This window comes from Bemisia tabaci, chromosome 4 (genome assembly GCF_918797505.1).
Source record: "Bemisia tabaci chromosome 4, PGI_BMITA_v3".
NCBI classification, from domain to species: Eukaryota; Metazoa; Arthropoda; class Insecta; order Hemiptera; family Aleyrodidae; genus Bemisia; species Bemisia tabaci.
In genome coordinates, this window is record NC_092796.1 from 45400814 (window position 1) to 45421368 (window position 20555).

At 39.6% G+C, this 20555-nt stretch overlaps 2 protein-coding genes across 3 annotated transcripts; one reads left to right on the plus strand and one right to left on the minus strand.

Moving 5' to 3' along the window:
* Positions 1-1804: 1804 nt before the first annotated feature.
* LOC109038085 (C-signal) lies at positions 1805-15195 on the minus strand. Of its 2 annotated transcripts, none has more exons than XM_019053022.2 (7): positions 15080-15195; positions 7899-8052; positions 6989-7040; positions 5438-5628; positions 3572-3626; positions 2643-2743; positions 1805-2158 (listed from the first exon to the last, which is right to left on the minus strand). In XM_019053022.2, the coding sequence occupies exons 2-7, from the start codon at positions 8034-8036 to the stop codon at positions 1934-1936; spliced, it is 762 nt and encodes a 253-aa protein (XP_018908567.2). In that variant the 5' UTR covers positions 8037-8052; positions 15080-15195; the 3' UTR covers positions 1805-1933. The 2 variants fall into 2 exon arrangements, with proteins under 2 accessions (XP_018908567.2, XP_018908565.2); XM_019053020.2 differs by lacking the exon at positions 15080-15195 and adding an exon at positions 10236-10545.
* LOC109038084 (uncharacterized) lies at positions 6623-19920 on the plus strand. Its single transcript, XM_072299933.1, has 5 exons — positions 6623-6786; positions 10143-10284; positions 14086-14320; positions 15307-15422; positions 16207-19920. The coding sequence occupies exon 5, from the start codon at positions 16401-16403 to the stop codon at positions 19005-19007; it is 2607 nt and encodes an 868-aa protein (XP_072156034.1). The 5' UTR covers positions 6623-6786; positions 10143-10284; positions 14086-14320; positions 15307-15422; positions 16207-16400; the 3' UTR covers positions 19008-19920.
* Positions 19921-20555: the final 635 nt, after the last annotated feature.

The following is a 20555-nucleotide window of genomic DNA, read 5'->3' on the forward strand; positions in this document are numbered from 1 at the left end:
TCACGCAAGCAGACATGTAGGCGCAACCTGTTTTATGAGTTTTGAGTTATGATGCTTTGCTGCTTCTGTGAAAAACAAGGATAGCAAAGATGAGGAGCCACCTATGGCACCTACTTTACTTATCGGAAAACTCTCGCCAGCGAATCTTCATCGAATCCGCCCTGCAACTTCCTTATGGGGATACATAGTTTTGCACCTCGGCTATCGATACTCAGTATTCAAAATTGCATTTTCTAAATTTGGAGGGATATTCCTGCCAGCCATATCAGAATGGAGATGTTGCACGTGTGAGGAATTTGCGATTTGACTATACATTCTTATGTAAAAGTTCGCGAGAAACACGATGGTGTTACTGGTTTTCTCTGAAATCAACTCCCAAGCTCAAATAAAGCTCTCAAGTTGAGGCCAAGATGGAGGGGATAACCCACGCTATCCTGAGAGTCCACATCTACATCAAGACAAACTCTCCATGCAAAGATAGGGAGCAAATACATTGACAGAGCTGCCACTTTATTTGGGGACTCCAAAACTGAAAACACAGCATCACTGCTAATGTATATGCTCCCTATCTTTGCATGGAGAGTTTGTCTTGATGTAGATGTGGACTCTCAGGATAGCGTGGGATATCTCCTCCATTTTGGCCTCACTTTGAGAGCTTTTTTTGAGCTTGGGAGTTGATTTCAGAGAAAACCAGTAACACCATCGTGTTTCTCGCGAACTTTTACATAAGAATGTATAGTCAAATCGCAAATTCCTCACACATATGCAACATCTCCATTCACCGATTATATCGCGAAGTCCTTTATATTACAATATCAGGTTATCAAATTGAGGGAATGTCTATCCACCCAGGAAAGCTCATAGTCAGCTCAAGAAATTCCGTTCATGAATTACGTAAGTCACTTTTTCGGCAGTTTTGACCCCCATCCCCCTTGTAACACGCTTTTGTAACGTATGTCCCTATCCTTCAACATTGGCGTAACACTCTCCTCGAACCCCCCCCCCCCCTCCCCCTCCCTGGAGCGTTACGTACTTTATGAACGGTCTCTCACACTTGGACGTATTTCTGTCAAACGGAACTATGTGCATTAAGAAATGAGCCCTGGGACCCGTAAGGAAATATGCATAACAGGGATCATGTCTTAATGCGCATAGTTCCGTTCGACAGAAATACGTCCATTTGATTGAGGCAATTTGATGTCTTAAGGATGAAGGCAACCGGAGCTCAGTCTTAGGATGGATTGGGTGGAAGGCGGCTGCAGGATGTCAAGTGACGAACACAAATGCTCTGGGTACATTCGTAGTGATTTACCTTAAGGTGATTCGATGGACGCCATATTTTGTGTCAGAACGGCATTCAATATATCGCATCAATTGGCTCCATTTTTTCAGCTATTCGTCATTTTTCTCCAATTTTGAGATCGCAATTCTGTTGTCAGGAGACTAAAGCACTCACTTACCAATTTTAACAAAGAAATTCAACGTAATAAAGGCGTGTTTTTTTTAGAGAGAAAACATCGCATTCGATACTGATATCGAAACTGCACTCGGTTGCGATATTTTCTCTCTAAAAAAACCACGTCTTTATTACGTTGAATTTCTTTGTTAAAATTGGTAAGTGAGTGCTTTAGTCTCCTGACAACAGAACTGCGATCTTATAATCGGAGAAAAATGACGAGTAACTGAAAAAATGGAACCAACTGATGCGATATATCGAATGCCGTTCTGACACAAAATATGGCGTCCATCGAATCACCTTAACATTGTTACTATCTTAAAAAATAAATGCGAAGAATAAAGACAATTCTCTCGAAAAAGTATAAAAATTTAAATGCATGCTTCATTACAAAAACCTGCACGTAACAAATTATCTCAAGACTGAGTAGGTGTAACTTTCTCTAGAAGAGAGCAAAATTGTTATTGTGTCTTTTTTTCAAAAAGGCATTACGTTGCCTTCCCACGTGTAGAAACCTTTCTTGTTCTTCTCCTTTAGTTTGAGGAAAGTCGCGATGAGTCCGTTTACGCTGGTCGTGGCGTCGATGGCCCCGTGAGCACCTCCCATTTTAGTCCGAACGTGTCCTGGATGGAAGGACTCCACTAAAATCCCGTCCTTCTCCAGCTCAATCGCCAAGGATTGCGTGCTCATATTCAAAGCAGCCTGGAAGAAAATGAAACAAATCAAGATCAGGCCTTTCATACTCTAGTTTTTCAACTAATCCAGACGACCATTGAAAGAAATATCAAGACTCAAGGATTGAAATTGTGAGTTACTCGGGGCCAAAAGAGCTTCATTGCTTCATTCTTCAATTTTTTATATTTTCGTGTCGTACACTGGAAAAAAAACACATTGGATCTAGAGTCCAGACTCTTAAAAACATCGAAAAGATAAAGTACTCTTGAATTCTTGATTCAATCAGAATCTAGCTTAAATCAAGAACCAAGCCTCTTAATTTTAGCGGATTTCGTTTTGATTCAAGCAAAAATCAGATTGAATCAAGAGTATTTTTTCTTGTCAATATTTTCAATATTCTGGACGCTAGATCCAATGTGGTTTTTTTTTTCAGTGTAGAATAGATTACTTGCATGTGAGTGGTTGAAAAGTTAACTTTTTTCTGCGTCTTTGTGATTAGGTTCTTACTTACCTTACTTTCTCGGTAACACCAGCGCATGGCTTTATCATTTAAAGCAATCGATCCGAGAAACGAGCTTATGTTGAATACTGCCGCCCTCTGCATGGAAAGTCCTGCAACGTTAACAATTAAATGGATGAGTTGGAAGGAAATTATGAACATATCGTCAGAAAAATTCGCTCTCTTTGTTATTCTTATACATGGTGTCCAGATTATTATTAAATAGACGGGTATTTATCATGATCCTGGATGTCTCTTGTACGGGGATTTTTATTAACTGTCTGATTGTCCGCGCCCTACAGAGTGTCGAGAAATTTGGATGCCTGTTTTCCATCGTGTGTTCCCTGCGGTAAGAGGCACGTTGGAAATTAAAAATGATGCAAACTTTATAAACAAAATAGATATAGGTGGATGAGTGAAACCAATTCCAGTGAAAACCCCGCTACTATTCAAATAGTGCCTCCGGAAAATTTGAAAACTCGGGGAAAGTCATATGCCAGTGTTCTAGCCCCAGCTCAATCACTTCCCAATGATCAAAGTTTTCAGTCTGATAAGCGTACCAAGGGCTTAGAAGACCTAGTTTTAAAGCAAACGGAGCAGATGGAGGGATTGACGATTATCATTAAGGCTTTTCTCCCTGTTCTACTCGGGGGGGGGGGAGGGGGGGGGGTGTGTACTCCGGCAGCAGCAGTGGTGGCTGGTAATGGTGGCGTCTCTGCCAGTAATCCAATCTCTTTCCGATGCTTTGATTAGCATTTAGTTTCTCTCGTGCGTGTAAATGTTTGTATCGTCAACAAGTGCATTCTTTTTCATACAGTGCAGCGGAAATTAAAAAATTGATCACGCTGTTTAAAATGACCAAGAAAGAGGGAGAAAATCAAAATTTGTGAGATCTCTGGACTTCGGCAGATAATTTAGATATTTTGGTGTAAGTTTCTTACCATCCCCTTTAGTTGCGTTAACTTGAGCCGATCGCTTCAATAATGGACGGAATGCCTAAAAACGAGAGAGAAATAAAAATTAGAGCCAACAATGTAAGACCTCTTGGTATCCCACCCAAATTGTCTACTCGTACAGTAAGATATAGAGTGCTCTTGCAAAGTAATCTACATTACTCACTAATCTTCGTGTTGCTACACTCTTGATAAAAGCACTTGGTCGTTAAAAGATGCAAGTATTTGGCCTCCCCGGCCACGCTACCCTGGTAAAAATTGGCGATAGGAGCTGCGTTTCAAAATACCATAGGAGTTCTTATAGCCGACTGAAGAGGGCGATAGAAAATCATATAGCTGGCTGTGGAAAGCGGAAAAAATCACACGGCCGAGCTACACGAAGCGATAAAAAATTATACAGCCGGGCTATAGTTCCTATCGCCGGGCTTCACACTTGATCACCTGGCTGTTGCTTTTTCACCATCGGCTATAAAAGGCTATAAGAAATTGTGTAGACATTCCTGTGCTTTGTAAATCCTTAAGTTTGTACGGAATCCCCTTAATATTTACAAAATGCACATTATATATTCCTTTACTACATATTTTTTTCATCAATTAAAATGAGAATAATCCATACAAAGTGTGCAAACATTTCAAAGTCATGAGTTGAAAAACGCTGACTCCGCGAGATTAAATATTAGAGCCTAACACAAAGCGGAGCGGCGGCGCACTGGCGCCTACAAACCTAACAGGGATACTTCACGCATTGCGCAATGCGTGAAGTATCCCAGTTAGGTTTGTAGGCGCCAATGCGCGTTCAGCGCTGGCTGCCCGCCCGCCGCCGCGCCGCAGCGTACCGCGGCGTTTGAAGCATGACTATTTCACACCAGAGGTATTGCACAGAATCATCCGAAACTGAATCGAATATATTAGGAATGACAGGCATCCATCAAAAGTACGGAGCTTTTATCGCAGAATAAATCAAGATACGACGGCCCAAAAAGAGAGCAGTTGTCCAAAAACTCACTAAGTCCTAGCATCCGTAATTAGTAACGTTTAGCACACACTTTATCGCCAGGCTGTTGCTTAATCGCCATCGGCTATAAAATGCTATAAGAAATTGTGTTGCCGGCTATAGAAGCTATTGGAAATCTTACAGCCGGCTGTAGGTCTTTGGTATTTTGGAACACAGATTCTACTGCCAATTTTTACCAGGGTAGGAAGTATCTTTCCGCAAAGAAGGCGTTACTTACGAGACGACGCGACACTTTTCGTCAAAGCGTCTCTAGCAACCGCATTAATCGTTAATCGCTAATACACGCGCGTGCTGTTACAATGTTAACTGGGCTTTTAAATGATGTGACTTAGCCTCTATGGCCACGAGCCGTATCCAAATATGCCTCTTGTTAATAAGTGGCGCCCACAAAAGCGCCCTATTTTCGAAGAGAGACTCGAGACGCCACGCCTTCTAAAGGCGCCTTCTTGTTTATTCAAAATTCAGCTTCAATGGGTGACTTTCCATCTAAAGAGGGACCTGTTGTCCCTATATCAGTGCCTTATCACCTTCACCTGAGAATTTGTTCTACTCCATCGCGTTCCCACAAAGAATTTCGAGAGGACTTCGTGGTCGGTTTTCATTTGAGAGAATACAACAGAATTGGAGATCTGAAGGCATTGCAATGGAGATGCACGCATTTTTCGACTTAGCTATATCGAAATGTAAATTATTCGACCCTAAACGAAATGCTTTCCTTCCTTTGTATATTCGGCTTGTCTTGAATTTCTTACTGTTTTCTGTAACAAATCGTTGAAAATATCACATTAAATTGATGGGTCCAACACAAGTAGGGCACAAGATGATCAGCAAGTGCTTACCTTTGTCAGTATCACAGGGGCAACGCTATTGATTGTGATCGTTGTAATGAGTGCATCAGGTGTAACGCCATCTAGAGCCTCTATTCCTGGCATGTACCCGGCATTATTTATGAGCAAGGTTAATCCCTTTTCCCCGACGATATTTTCAACCTCACCGACTACTTTCTCGTACGTATCAAATTGCGTTACATCTAGAAAAATAGACAAGACAGTTAATTAACTAACTTTGAGTTCCAAACCAGCAAGTTGCGCTTCAGTTTCATCGATCGTTTCAGCAAAAATCGTAAAACTCATTTGTCTTTCATTTATTTCTGCCACCAATTATTATCAAATGTTTTGAGTCATTAAATTTGAAAAACTAACTTACCTTTTGTCTCCTGTCACTCCCAAATGTGTAAACCTTTTCGTTCCCTGTCTTCTCAAAATTAATGTATCTTTTTATTTCTACTTTCAGCCGATAAGTCCCTGATCCCACGCTTCTAGTAAAGATACTTTGAGAGCGATGAATTTCTCGTACCTAAAGGTAAGACTACCAATCGTTTATTTATTAACAAGTATATATTTCTTTTAATTACGTGTTTATTTATAAAAGAATCAGCCGATTTGTGTAAGCCATTCCGAACTGTCAAGCATTCATTGTATATTTATTTAAAAATCTCTCGAGATAAATTACATCTATTTATTACACCGCACAACCCAAATCGACCTTTTGGCCTTGATGTTTGTCATCTATATAAGCACTCAGTTCAAAGCTCCTAAAAAAATTTTAAGTCATTAATACTGGGAATATAAATTTTTCCTGTTACCTGTTGCTCTCAATATGTATGCACCATATCGATGGTGAAACTGCAGGAATGCGTACTATCTCCAGGGAGCGACGTTACAGACTTCCTGTCATACTTCATTTTTTTATTTAAAAAAAAAAAAAAAAAAAAAAAAAAAAAAAAAAAAAAAAAAAAAATCTGCGTCATTTCTTGATAATTTCGCCGATTTTTTTTCTTCTGTGAGAAGAGTTATTCATGAAAATTTCAAACACTAATGTTGGTCTGTTTTCCTTCGATTACATTAAATGGAAGAGGAAATGTTGAAACATCGTAAACGAAATACGCACTCCTACAGTTTCATTGTCGAATAGTTCCCTCATGTTCCCCCCAAAAAACTTCTTCTCTTTACTTCTACTTTCAGCTAAAAACGCACTGGGGCCAATACCGAAGCCCAGTACCACTAACCCAGTACCAGAATCGTTAACGTAGGCTTTCCGTTCAGAACAAGCCCATTAATGTGCAACCCAATTGACAACGTTATTTGACATCGATATTCACTTTGCTTTAATCTCTTCCACAATGCGTGTAAGTATTATACTTGATGCAAACCAGACAATTTTTACAGTGGAATTTTAGAAATCGTTAGCTTTAAGTTAAGTAAAGTTCAATTCAGTTTCAATGAAGTTTGGGAATAGTTGGGTGCTCATGTCCATCAATAAATCAGTTATTTCTGTATTAACGATGAATTTCAAAATAAGAAGGGAAATGCGAAGAATTTTTGACTCACCTAATTTTAGAATATGAACTTTGGGACTAGTTTTTTTCACCTCCTGCAAAGCCTGTAAAATTAAAGTACATTTTGTGAAACGTTGAAAATCTACTTTTGGAAAAATGTTAACTATTTCTTTATATCACTACCAAGAATTTTCAATGCTCCCCCTAAAAAAATACAACCGCAGATTTTTTTTCCAGTCCCTATCGAGTGATACATTGTTGGAGGAGTTATTAAAAAATTACAAACTTTTTCGAATATTCTCATCTCGCTTACCGCTTCAAAATGGAGGCCTGCTAGAGTTGACCTTTATTAAAACTGTGGGAAGACACAAGAGAATTCGCTCCAAAATTCTTCTGATTTATGCTCTGCCGGAAGATTGCACTACAATTATTTAGATTGTCATGAAAAAAGAGAATGGGTTTGTCACTTGGCAGGGGGATGATGACTTTTGACCTCTCCCACTCCTCCCCCAGAAAAAAATGATAGTAATACTATCTTCATCAATGGATGTGTACTCTAAGTGTAACTCTGAAACTCTCATACTACAAACATTCAAAAGATATTCATCCATCATAAGAATGTTGCCCTAAATACGTACATTTATCAATAAGAAGAGAAAAAGTGGATTGCATTTTGCAAAAAGGAACCTCTATAATTGCAATGATGCTAAGATTGTGCAACTTTATCCTTTGCAATAAAATTGCGGAAATTGTGAAAAACTATGAAATTTAGATGGTAATTTTTGTCTTAAATTTACAGTTTTTAGCGAGTAAAATAGAAACTATTAAGGGATAATCTGGTTTTTCCTCCAAGACAAAAGAAGTTGCACAATCTTAGCAACATTGCAATGCTAGTGGTTCCTTTTTGCAAAATGCAATCCAAGTATGTCGCTTTCGTCAAACATAGTTGTCTGTGTACTTACCGTGGCATTTTCAGGGTTGCGACAAGTTGCAATGATAATTTGAACGTTGACTGAGGGATTACTCAAGAACTGAGTAACGAACTCCAATCCTATTCCTTGACTAGCACCCGTGATTAGAGCTGAGTAAATATTGGCCATTGTTCCTCTATTTTATCTTTGGATAAAAAAAAGGACAAGTCTGGTGTTATTTATGGTTAAGCACATGTATAGTCACGAGGCGAAGTTGTTCTAAAATCAATAGCACAGCTAAAACAAAGATTACTATCAATAGAACAGTCAACTCTCCTCAGCGTCTCGAAAAAGAACGTTTCCCATTGAAGTACGGTCACCCAAGTAGCACGGATTGCAATGAGTAGCAATTGCATTGTAAAAATATATTGCAATTCCACTGAGTGCCGTGTATATTGCGTAGCTCCTATTTGAAGGGGCCCCATTTATTGAAACTTATTGCAATAAAATTGAAATAATTTGCTACTTTTCATTGCGTTGCATATTGCCTATCTTTCAGACAAATGGAGCTCATTTTTTGTATTGTTTAAAATCGGCATAAATCGACCCAATGATGTAAAAAATATTGCAATTAAATGGTAAAAAAATTACAATCTTATTGAAATCAAATTGCAATTCAATTTCAATATTTTCGCTGCAGTGCGCCACTTGGGCATTTTTCATACCCCGACCAAACTCCCGTAAGAAGCATCCCAAAAATGTTCGCTTTGTGTCGTACTTCATTCTAGAATAGGTTAGGTTAGGCTAGAATGAAGTACGACACAAAGCGAACATTTTTGGGATGCTTCTTACGGGAGTTTGGTCGGGGTATGAAAACTGCCCAAGTGGCGCACTGCAGCGAAAATATTGAAATTGAATTGTAATTTGATTTCAATAAGATTGTAATTTTTTTACCATTTAATTGCAATATTTTTACATCATTTGGTCGATTTATGCCGATTTTAAACAATACAAAAAATGAGCTCCATTTGTCTGAAAGATAGGCAATATGCAACGCAATGAAAAGTAGCAACTTACTTCAATTTTATTGCAATAAGTTTCAATAAACGGGGCCCCTTTTTGAGGGCCAACTGGTTTTGCATCCTCAATGCAACGTTCAAAGATTTTTACCGTGCGCAAACTCCAGAGCTATATTTGGATTACATGTTGCAATCAGGAACCACTATTTCTGACCCACTTTAGAAACCACATGCATGTCATTAGTTTCCCTATGCAGGTATGTGCTTTTATGGGTGATCCGAAAATAGTGGTTCCTTAATGCAAAATGTAATCCATTTCTTGTATACGCTTTTTACAGGCGCGCTACTGTAACATAAACACTACTGTGATGCATCTTCTGAGTTGTTTTATCATTATTATCCATTTTTTACAGTTTTAATGTAAATTCGGTAACTTTGAAACATGGACGGATTCACCTACCTACCACCCATGGGCCGCCTGTATTTTGCCGCCCCCTTCGCATTCGTTTTGAAACTCGATAAAAACCATCAAATGAACGTGTCAGCGGGGGAGGGGTGCATAAGACGCATTTACTCGTGTTGAACACATTTTTTGGGAAAGCCCTGTCAACACTACTAGCAAAAGTTCACGGAACTTTGCGCGAAAGTTAAGTTCCGTAAACCTATCTCTGTGTGGACAAGGCCTTCCATTCATAAGAAATGAACGAAAAAATTATGAAAGAACAAACATAAATGTGGATCAATGATTTTAACTTCCGCCGCCGCGCCGCGCAGACCGCACCGTGTTTGGCGCAACGCGTGAAGTATTCCGACAGTCTTGTAGGCGCTATGCGTTTCACGCCGACCGCTGCTAAACGCACTGTGTTAGACGTGACGCGTGAAGTATTCACTCAGTCTTGTAGGTGCTATCCGTTTCACGCTGACCGCACTGTGTTTGATGCAATGCATGAAGTATTCGTGCAGTCTTGTAGGCGTTAATATGTGTTCCATGCCGATCGCCGCGCCAAGGGCTTCTCCTATTCATCTCAAGTCCTCGTTATCATTTCTATCTAAGTCGCGCCATTCCAGGTCAAATTGCGTGTTTGGTCTCTCTCTTAACTCGACTTATTGAAGGTGCTGTCTCTTGTATCACTAAGAGACAGCAAATTAGAAATTACTATACTCTCAGGAAATGAGAGATTTTGTCGCCTTTTCTCGTTTGTAATTTTGATTTTTATAAATCCGATTTTGTTTATACCTACACTTTAAAAAATTGCAAATTTTTGCCGCCCCTTAGATTTGCCGCCATGGGCCGCGGCCCATGTGGCCACCCCCTTAATCCGGCCCTGCTTTGAAATCTAGTGAGATGCGCATAGGAAATCATACGTACGTAATTTCAAGAATCGGACTGATGAATATCCTCAGAGAGTTGCCAGCAAGTGAGTAATACTCAAACACGATTTTACCAATCATTCACAAACGAACACGAAGCGTTCATCACCATGTAGAAAATCAGGCTTCACAAGTAGATTCACTCGTTCCAGTAAAGATTAATTATAAAAAAATTTCATCGAAACATTACTTAAAAGTTATGCCCAGAGTCAACAATTTAATCTCATGCGCGAAGAGACGGTTGACAACACGCGTGGGACGCGAGGCACTTATCCGACTACATCCGCGATACTGTCAGCCTAATAAACCTTGCGAGAACGTGTTTCAAAATCCCCCCATTCAGATACAGGGTTATTCAAAAGTTACGCACCACTGGCCATAACTTTAGTTCTAATTATGCTATCGATTTGCGGTTTGTGGCGTCCTTCCTCATATCGAGGGGGAAACTTTTTGAGGTACTTTGTAGTTCTTCACCCCCCCAGGAGGAGGGGGGGCGGGGGGCAACTCAAAAATTTCAAATGGCAACCCCCATCATGTGATACATCGTTAGAAAGAGCATGAAAAAAGAAAATTTTTGGCGCAAACCGGAAGTCGATCTGACCCCCCTGTCAAAAGTTAGGGGGGTCCAAAGGTTATTTAGGGGGCCCGTACCTTCATTTTTTAGAGTAGCTTCGGCGGCTCTTGGACATACCGTTTCTCTTTTCAAAGAGTCCTCGAATACTCCAAGTCTGATACCGAAGTCTTTATACTGCCCCCGGGTCACCACAGCCCCCCCGTAGGGGGGGATGGGCCTGTTACAATGAAACATTGCATTAAAATGCGAAAAGTCACAGAAGAGCTTCAAACTTAGTATCAAATCCGAGTGGAACTTCTTGCCAATGTTAAAGCAAACGCAGCTTGCGACTTTAAAGTGAGTTTTCAAAACTCTTAGCCCCCTGCCCCCCTCATTTTTGGTTGCAGAGCGGGTAAAAACCGGGAAATTCACTACAAATAATGCCCGAAACTATTGTCCAACTTAAGGAGGACCCTTGAAACGTTGCGATCAGTCGGAGAATTGAAATACAAGGACTGTCACCCCCTTAAAGTACGGAAACATCCAAAACACCCCCGCTGCCCCCCTCATTTTTTGTTGCGGAGCGGGTAAAAACCGGGAAAATCGCCAGAAATGATGCCCCGGTTCTTACCAGCTCTGCAACGAAAAAAGAGGGGGGCAGCGTGGGTTTTATGGATGTTTCCGTCCTTAAAGTGGGCGGCAGTTCCTGTGTTGCAGTTCTCCGACTGAGCGCAACGTTTCAAGGGTCCGCGTCAAGTTCTACAGTGGTTTCGGGCATCATTTCTGGCGATTTTCCCGGTTTTTACCCGCTCCGCAACAAAAAATGAGGGGGGCAGCGGGGGTGTTTTGGATGTTTCCGTACTTTAAGGGGGTGGCAGTCCTTGTATTTCAATGCTCTGACTGATCGCAACGTTTCAAGGGTCCTCCTTAAGTTGGACAATAGTTTCGGGCATTATTTGTAGTGAATTTCCCGGTTTTTACCCGCTCTGCAACCAAAAATGAGGGGGGCAGGGGGCTAAGAGTTTTGAAAACTCACTTCTAAGTCGCAGGCTGCGTTTGCGTTAACATTGGCAAGAAGTTCCACTCGGTTTTGATGCTAAGTTTGAAGCTCTTCTGTGACTTCCCGCATTTTAATGCAATGATTCATTGTAACAGGCCCATCCCCCCCTACGGGGGGGCTGTGGTGGCCCGGGGGCAATATGAAGACTTCGGTATCAGACCTGGAGTATTCGAGGACTCTTTGAAAAGAGAAACGGTATGTCCAAGAGCCGCCGAAGCTACGCTAAAAAATGAAGGTACGGGCCCCCTAAATAACCTTTGGACCCCCCTAACTTTTGACAGGGGGGTCAGATCGACTTCGGGTTTGCGCCAAAAATTTTCTTTTTTCATGCTCTTTCTAACGATGTATCACATGATGGGGGTTGCCATTTGAAATTTTTGAGTTGCCCCCCGCCCCCCCTCCCCCTGGGGGGGTGAAGAACTGGAAAGTACCTCAAAAAGTTTCCCCCTCGATATGAGGAAGGACGCCACAAACCGCAAATCGATATCATAATTAGAACTAAAGTTATGGCCAGTGGTGCGTAACTTTTGAATAACCCTGTATCTTAAGACAAATTCCCGATTTATTAGTCACAAATGCAACGTCTCAGTGACGTAACCTCAAAACTTGCGAATGTTGTATGTACATATGATAATGCACCGGTAATCCGGCAGTCCACCGGATCGATCAGCGATCACTCATATTATGCGCTAATTACACCCCTGTAATGCTCATTTCTTCTTCTAGATATACATCGACGGTGTAAGTTGGCAATCACATAACTCTGTTTGCGACGTTGCAGACTTCCCGACATACTTTATTTTTTAAATGGAAAACTATGCAACGGCAATTTTTCAAAACTGCCGTGATTTTTCTTCTCTGTGCGAAGAGAATTCTGCATGAACTTCAAGGAATGATGTCAATCTGTTCTCATTTAAAAAAATAACACAGAGGCGGAGATTTTCAGACATTGCAAACGAAATATGTGATTGCGGACTTACGCCGTCGATATGAGAATATACTACCTAATTACAGGTTGACAGACATATTGTTGGGTCATCAGTTGAGATGAGTTCATGTCTAACACCGAAGGAACTAGTGCGTGGAAAACTATAGATTTATAAATTCCAGCAGATGCAACATTTTTATCACCAACATGGGGCTAGTTCTAAATTACGTAACGCTAAAGTTGGGGTTTTATTTTTGACACCTCTACCTCTGCTATGCTGGACCCCCCCCCCCTCCCCCCCCCAAAAAAAAAAAAAAAAAAAAAATTACGCAACGCTTTCTATTTAGTAGATGAAATATATGCGTCGTAGTAAAAATTAAATGTCATCTTGCAAAATTTTCTAACTTTTATTAACCAACATATATTATCTTGTACTTCAGCTTCGAAAATTCGAAGGTTTAACCGCGGTTAATTAATCGACAATAAGAATGAAATTAGTGCAAGTCAAGTAAAAATAGTTTACAATATACTGTAATGTATACTGACAAATTCAGACTCGTCAGTTTCGTCGAAAAAGCGGAACTTCACGGTGCGGTCCAAATGGGGCGGCGCGGCGCGCCCGATTAATTCACTCGTGAAGGCGCGCGTCCGCGCGTGCCCAGTCAGCTCTCACCAACGCGAGCGCAAGTTCAAATTTTGGCGCCTCTACCTGTTGAGTGCTGTTGACCAATGAGCAGAGAGTCCTCTCCGAAAATTATTACTGCCAACACTTCAAACCTACCTCTGTTTCATTACGTCTCACTTATATATTTACATCCTATTAGAAAAAAATATTCCGTTTATTCAGTTCATTTTGATGTTGAATATGAAAATATTTCTGACCATGCGGCTCGAAGTTGGTGATATATGCATAGAATTTAATAGTTATTTTAGTTAATGCCATGGTACCTAGGATGGCAGACTTGGAAAAATGTATTTCCTCCTTTCTGATTGGCCATCATTTTTTGTTTCACCTGTTGTAAACAACAACATCAAATATGGCTACCGCCTAACCTCATTTCGGGGGAGTTTTCCGGAATTTCCACGTCCCCGACATTTCGGGCACCTAAACTTCCTCACCCCTAATTCTTATACCAGAGTTTTATGTCGGTTTTTCCGCCACATGAAACGCATGCACGGTGCCAATTTTTTTTTTAGCATCTTGTACCCTTACCTACGCACTTTCTGTCCTAATCACGTGCCTTAATCCTGAAACCGTTACGTTAGCTTATCTCGGTCATTAACCTATCGCTTTCTGTCTTTCACAGAGTCGTGTAGAATCGAACTTGAATGGCAGCAATTTTTTGGCCCTTCCTCCGTAGCGAATGACTCTTCCTCCGTCTAAAGTTAAGTATTAATTTCGCGTTTAAGTGGAGTTTACAGCTATTCTTATTTGCCCTTCTGTGTTCGCCCTGCTGATGTTTGACAGGGTCTTCATAATGACAAAAGACAAGCAAATTGACAAGGAAGTCAATGTATCTTGAAACTTAGTCCGATGCATAGGTATGTCAATAAATTCATCGCTCTATTTGTCATAATTAATGTTTTTCAGAGCTATTTTCCTTCAACTGTACTTGCAATTCATGATTGCTCATGTTTAATGCCTCTTTTAAGAATGCTTACTCACTGTGCAGTGACATTTTACGTTTTATGGATTCCAGAAAAAGTGAATGAAATTAATTTTAATTTCACTGAAATCTCTATGAATGTTCAAATTTAGTTGATCCATCATCTGTTCCGTTGAATCACTGGTCATTGGCTCTCAAGCGGATGCAAACTACATCCTAATTAATACACAGGATTCGGCTGTGGTCCTTATTCAAGCCCTCATTCCCTCTGTGAAATAGTTCCTTCGTCAACTGTATAGCCTGATAGTTTAACTCTAGCATCAACTTCTACTGTTAAAACAGCAAGGAAAGGCATAAAGCCACAAATAATGAGACTAACTTTCCTTGGAATTAGTGATATGAAGAACCAAGGCAGCATACACTTAGTATCACTGAAAATTATGGAATAATCTGCATTACGAGAGTGAAAATAAATTCTACTCTTTCTGTGTAACTCGTGCTTTACTTAATTATCCTTTGATCGGACAGACTCAACTATCATCCCTCAGACCCTTGATTTTCCCCTGCGAATGGAGTTTTTATTGATAAGCCCATGGCTTTAAGTCCAGAATACTTGTTCCTAAATGTTTTGCTTCTAAGATAATTTTCTCTTCAAACTATCAATACCTAAGATTTACTTTCAAAACTTACTCACCTGTCAACTCAAAGTTCACTGGGTGTACTCCTGACAACACACTGATTTTTAGGTTAAGGGACCTTTGTTTAAACATTTATGTAATGCTGTTTTTTTTTCCTATTTCAAGCTGTTTACAATTTTTGTGAGAATTATCTGCAGTTTTTTCAGATCACAACTTTTATCTTCAAGGAAATCTAAATTAAACGTTTTATATAATTCATACTTAATTCATGGTTCTTTTTCAGACTCATATCGTTAGGCTGTCACAACATAGGATGAAAAGGATCGGGTCACAGTCCATAGATTCCAGGAACTAAGGGTCCATGATTTATCAGCAGACCTCTTCTTCTGAATATGCTTCGTAAGTTCTCATAAATTACGTATGCTGATATCAGTAATCTGGAAGAACTAGAGTTTTTATAGAGGGGGTAGACACCCCCCCCCCCCCCCATCAAACCAAGATGAAGTCTCAACTTCTTCGCTTTCAGCACTTTCTGAAAAGCCTCATTTCCCGAACCAATTACCATCGAAGTGTTGGGAGTCATCAGTCTTAAAATTGTTACTTTGCCTACTTTTCAAATGAAAACCTGGCAGAAATGTTTCATGTGGCAAGAAATGATGAATGGTGGAAATCTATTCTGATCAAATTGATCTGATTGAAGAGGACTACTGCATGGTGACTATCAGTAATCAACCGGTCTACTTTGATCAAATTGATACGGAATTTGATTGTGTATTGAGACCTAAAGAAAAAGTAGCCCCTCTTCCTGTGGTTCCACTCTGTTCCAAGGTCAATTTTTTATTTCTAGTGATGATCAAAATATTTATTCGCCGCAAAGTAATTCTAAGACCCATAAAGATTGTGTATGCAGGATCTCCAGCGGTCTGGAGAACCGGGTATGTCAGGGAATTTACAACAACCTGGAAAAGACAGGGAATTTGTAGGGAAAGTCAGGAAATTTTTCATGCTTCAATGCTTCCTGCTCTCTTCAATCTTCATGAAGAACCAATTCTAAGTAAATTTGGTCAAAGAGTCACTTCTTTCTATATCATACCTCACCAGGTCATCTCATTATAATTGTGAATACTTTTCTGTCTGTTTCTCTTAAATGGTCTGTAAGAGTCACTCCTTTCATTTCTTACAGGTTCATCACTCGAGAATGTTTCTGTTGGCTGGGATCAAGTGAATTGCTGCAAACAAGAAGAATTTTTCAATGCTCTACAAGCTTGAAGTAGGACTCAAATGCATTGGCGTCCTCCTGATCAGTTGTAATGTTTTATATTCCTACTCTAATCAATGGTGTAAGCTTGATCAATAGATTTTCAGGAAAAACATACCATGGAAGGTGATGCTAAGCTCCCTATTTCTGTAGTTAGAAAAACTTCCTTGAAATCTGCTGAATTGCTCGGTGATAAGAACTTAACTCCTATTTCAAGTCAAGAAAAACAAACAGCTCTTCATCATGCAGCTCAGGTTGGAGATGAAAAGCTTGTGCGTATCTTACTAGAAAAAGGAGTCAGTTGTTCCCCGAGAGATAATGATGGCTTTACTCCTTTGTTAATTGCTTGTGAAAGAGGATTTCTAGATGTTGTGAGGCTTTTACTAAATCCTCACATACCTGGTTTTAAGGATCAACCACTCCCCGTTGCTTTGATCAGAGCTTTATCTCTTGGCCACGAGGAAATTGTCCTGGCTTTGTTAGATGCAGGAGCCAGCCCAAATACTGTACTAGAGCCCGATTTGACTCTTCCCTCTCGATCGAGTCACCGTCATACCGAATTTGGCTTATCTCCATTATTTCTGGCTTGTGAAGAAGGTCACCTAAGAATTGTGACCCATCTCCTCAAGCGAGGAGCACAGATCAACTGGAGAAGGCCGATTGATAACTATTCTGCACTTCACATTGCATGTCAAAAAGGTCACACCGAAATAGTCAGTGTGCTACTTAATAATGGTGCTTTAGTCAATGTAAAAGGCAACAATGGTATAACACCTCTGCATTTGGCTGCAGTTAAGGGGTTTTTGAAGATAGTGGAGTTACTCATCGCAAAATCCGCTGATGTAAATGCACAAGCATCCAAAGGCTCGACAGCAGTCCTTTTAGCAGTGGAAAAGGAGCATGAAGGTATTGTCAAGTTACTTCTAGATAATGGTGCTGATATAGGTGCTAAAAATGAAAATAACGATAGCCCTTTGTCCTTGGCAATTGAGATGCAAAATTTACCCCTTGTAAGTCTTCTTCTACAATACAGTCCTACCTTTGATGATAAAATATCCGAACTTGTTACTCGCATGATTACCACCGATTTTCTAAAAACAAGCCGTAAAATAGTTAATGCTCTGTGTGAGTGTGGTTTCACGCCAAGAAAAGAGGATGCTAAAAATGGCAAAATTCTATGGGCAGCTGTTAATAAAGGCCACTATAAAATAGTGAAGCAGCTTTTGAACTTTGGAGCAGACTGTAGGCATAAAGAATTTGACTCCACTCTTCTACATATTGCAGTAGAAAACGGTTACATTGAAATAATTAAACTCCTCCTGAACTTTGGTTGTGTTGTTAATGCAGAAGATGGATTAGGGAACACACCTGTGTTTTATTCAATGAGGTGCCGTGACAAAAACAATTGGCCAATAATTATTCAGCTGCTGTTGGATAAAGGTGCAAATCTCAAAAAAGCTCCCATATTGCTTCATGAGGCTGTCTTCAAAGAATCTCTTAAAACTTGTGAATTACTCGTAGAAAATGGAGCAGACATCAATGCTATTGTGGAAGGCTACTCACCTCTTCAGCTGATCGTATCGGACTGTGACAGGTTTTTTTACTTTTTCCGGAAACAACGTGACCCCAAGGATATTGATGACTCTGAAAAGATTCAGATTCTTAATTTTTTAGTAGGCAAAGGAGCTGACTTCAATGTTACAACAAACAGAGGTCTCGCAGTTCTGCATCTTGCTGCGTTGAAAGGATGTCATGAAGCTGTTGAAACTCTGCTCAATCACGGAGACAATGTGAATTCATGCACAAATGACAACTCGGTGCCTTTGCATTTTGCTGCTGAAAAAGGCCATGTCAGTGTGTTAGAAGCTCTCTTAAGAAAGAAAGCAGATGTCAATGCACGACGGGACAATGGTGACACTCCATTACATTGTGCGGCTTTCAAAGGGCATGTCAGGGCTGTCGAAATCCTCTTGGAATTCAATGCAGATGTCAACGCTGTGGCGCTTGGAGGAACAGCTCTTCACTATGCTGTGCTGAAAAATTGGAACGAAGTTGCCACCGTTCTACTAAATAATGGCATTGATGTAAATATTTCTAATCGAGATGGACGAACAGCTTTTGACCTTGCTGATATTCCGTGTTCACCCTCCAGTCTTGGGATTGAAAATCCTATGCTTCCAAGGAAGAGTGATTGTCATGTTGACCGTAACCTAATGATAGGTCAAGCTCTTGTAAGGCAAGTAATCAAACTAACAGTTGCAAAGTTGAATATGTGCGACAAAATCTATCAAAAATTTCCTGTTGACAGTGGTTGGTTACTTCAATTCAAATCAGACTGCGAGGAAGAGTTAAGAAAGATGAAGCTTGAATTCATCGGCAGGAATCTCAATCTCCACGATATTTTGATGACAAATCAGCGCAACCCCCAATTTGTCAAAAATGAACTGTTAGTCCAGTCCATTGAAGCCCTAAGTCAGGAGAAGTTTCCAATTTATTACCACTTAATAATGAATGGTTTGAAGAAAAATAGGATGAGGGCTGCTCTAGTGAGTCAAGCAGGAATCTACCTTGGCATGATCTTAAAAACCAGCAATGTGTTCTGTATCCGTAAATCTCCCGCACTCCCTGCTGAACTTCTTGTCGAAATTGCATCGCATCTAAGTGATAAGGACTTAAAGTGTTTAATTGCATGTGGTGAAGAGATGAAAAAACAGTTCCGTAAATAATGTTCCTGCCTTCAAGGCTGCTCTTAGCAGATTTTCCAATGATTTTTGGAGAGAGAGATATTGACTGATGTGTACTTTCAGCTGTATTTGCTGGGTTAATAATTTAATAACCCATTTCCAAACAGTTACATTAAAAGTGTAAGAGGAGCAGAGCTTGTGCTTTGAGGTTGTAATTGTTTGCATGGTTTTTTTGCTTAATACCCTGCTAATTTAACACTGCAAAAGGTATTATGAGCATTTGCTTCTGGAATTATACTTAAATGATTTACGTCAAATAACTGACATAATTTGCACATTTAGACAATTTGGAGTGAAAATGTAAGATATTAGTTCAACTTTTGTTATGAGATTAAGATATGCGATTTCTAGCAATGTTTGTTGGAATGGCTCAAGCACATTGCACACGGCAGATATCAGCCTTGATGAAACTTGGTTAACTTCCTTAGTTTTAATTAGCCTTCAACTTGTTTCATTGATTCAGTCCATTTCTCATAGAGACTTGTGCTCAAGAGCTGATGAGCTGATCCAATTTTAAAGAACTGACTTTACATTTTAATATTTTATAACTTTCATTTTAAATTTCTTACTTTTAGACTAATTAAATGTCCTTTAAGATGAAGGTATCATTTTTTAAAAGTTTTTTTCACAGTTCTATGTCATTTGTTAGTATCATTAATTTTTTTCTTCGGTAATCATTCAAAACTTTAAAAGTTTCCAATAAAAACCGATTTGTTTGGTCATGTTTTGCCTCAATTAATGTTGGTTATTCCTTCAATGCTTAATCTGATTGTTCCAACTTAAAAATTATATTTAGCTTTGTTTCTATATTTGTTACCAGTTCCCTTCATTTCCTGTCTTTTTCTTATCTTTTTTTATTAATGTTTTCTATTTAGTAAATTTAACCAAATAATAACTTGTTTCATTAATTTTTTAACCTGATCAGAAAGGCTGAATATAGAATCTGAAATTTGAAGTAATATTTCAAAGAAAGGAACACTGGCTCCATTGGTGAACCGCCCTAGCTCTTGGGACAACATTTAATTCTACAAATATTTTACGTTTTGGCAATCTACGTTTTTGAGTTGTTCCTGAGTTCATCCAGATATTAAAAATTGTCTGCTCTCAACTCAAATGCTTGTACTTTCAATTCGGCAATAATTAGTTAAGTTTTCTGAAATTTTGGAAGGATGATGAAAGAATTTAGGGAATTTTAGAAATTCATGGGAAAAAATTTGGACTGTTCAGTCTGATAACCTTTAAGTTCTCCAAGTCTTCCTCAGAGATCTAGATATAAAGTTGGTACTCGAATTCTCAAAAAAGTGAGAGACAAAATTATCCTTTAATTAGTGGGAAACTTGGATCTAGCACTAGTTACTCACTGCTGGGCAGTGCTTAGTGAGAGCATATGAATCTTTCGTAAAGATGTAGCAATACTGAACTTATGCATCATTCAATACCTTCTTTTTAACCTTACTTGTGACTGGATTCGTGAAAAGAGGCCCTATCTTCCCGGAGAAAATTGTCCTAAACTTTTCACTTATGCAAACA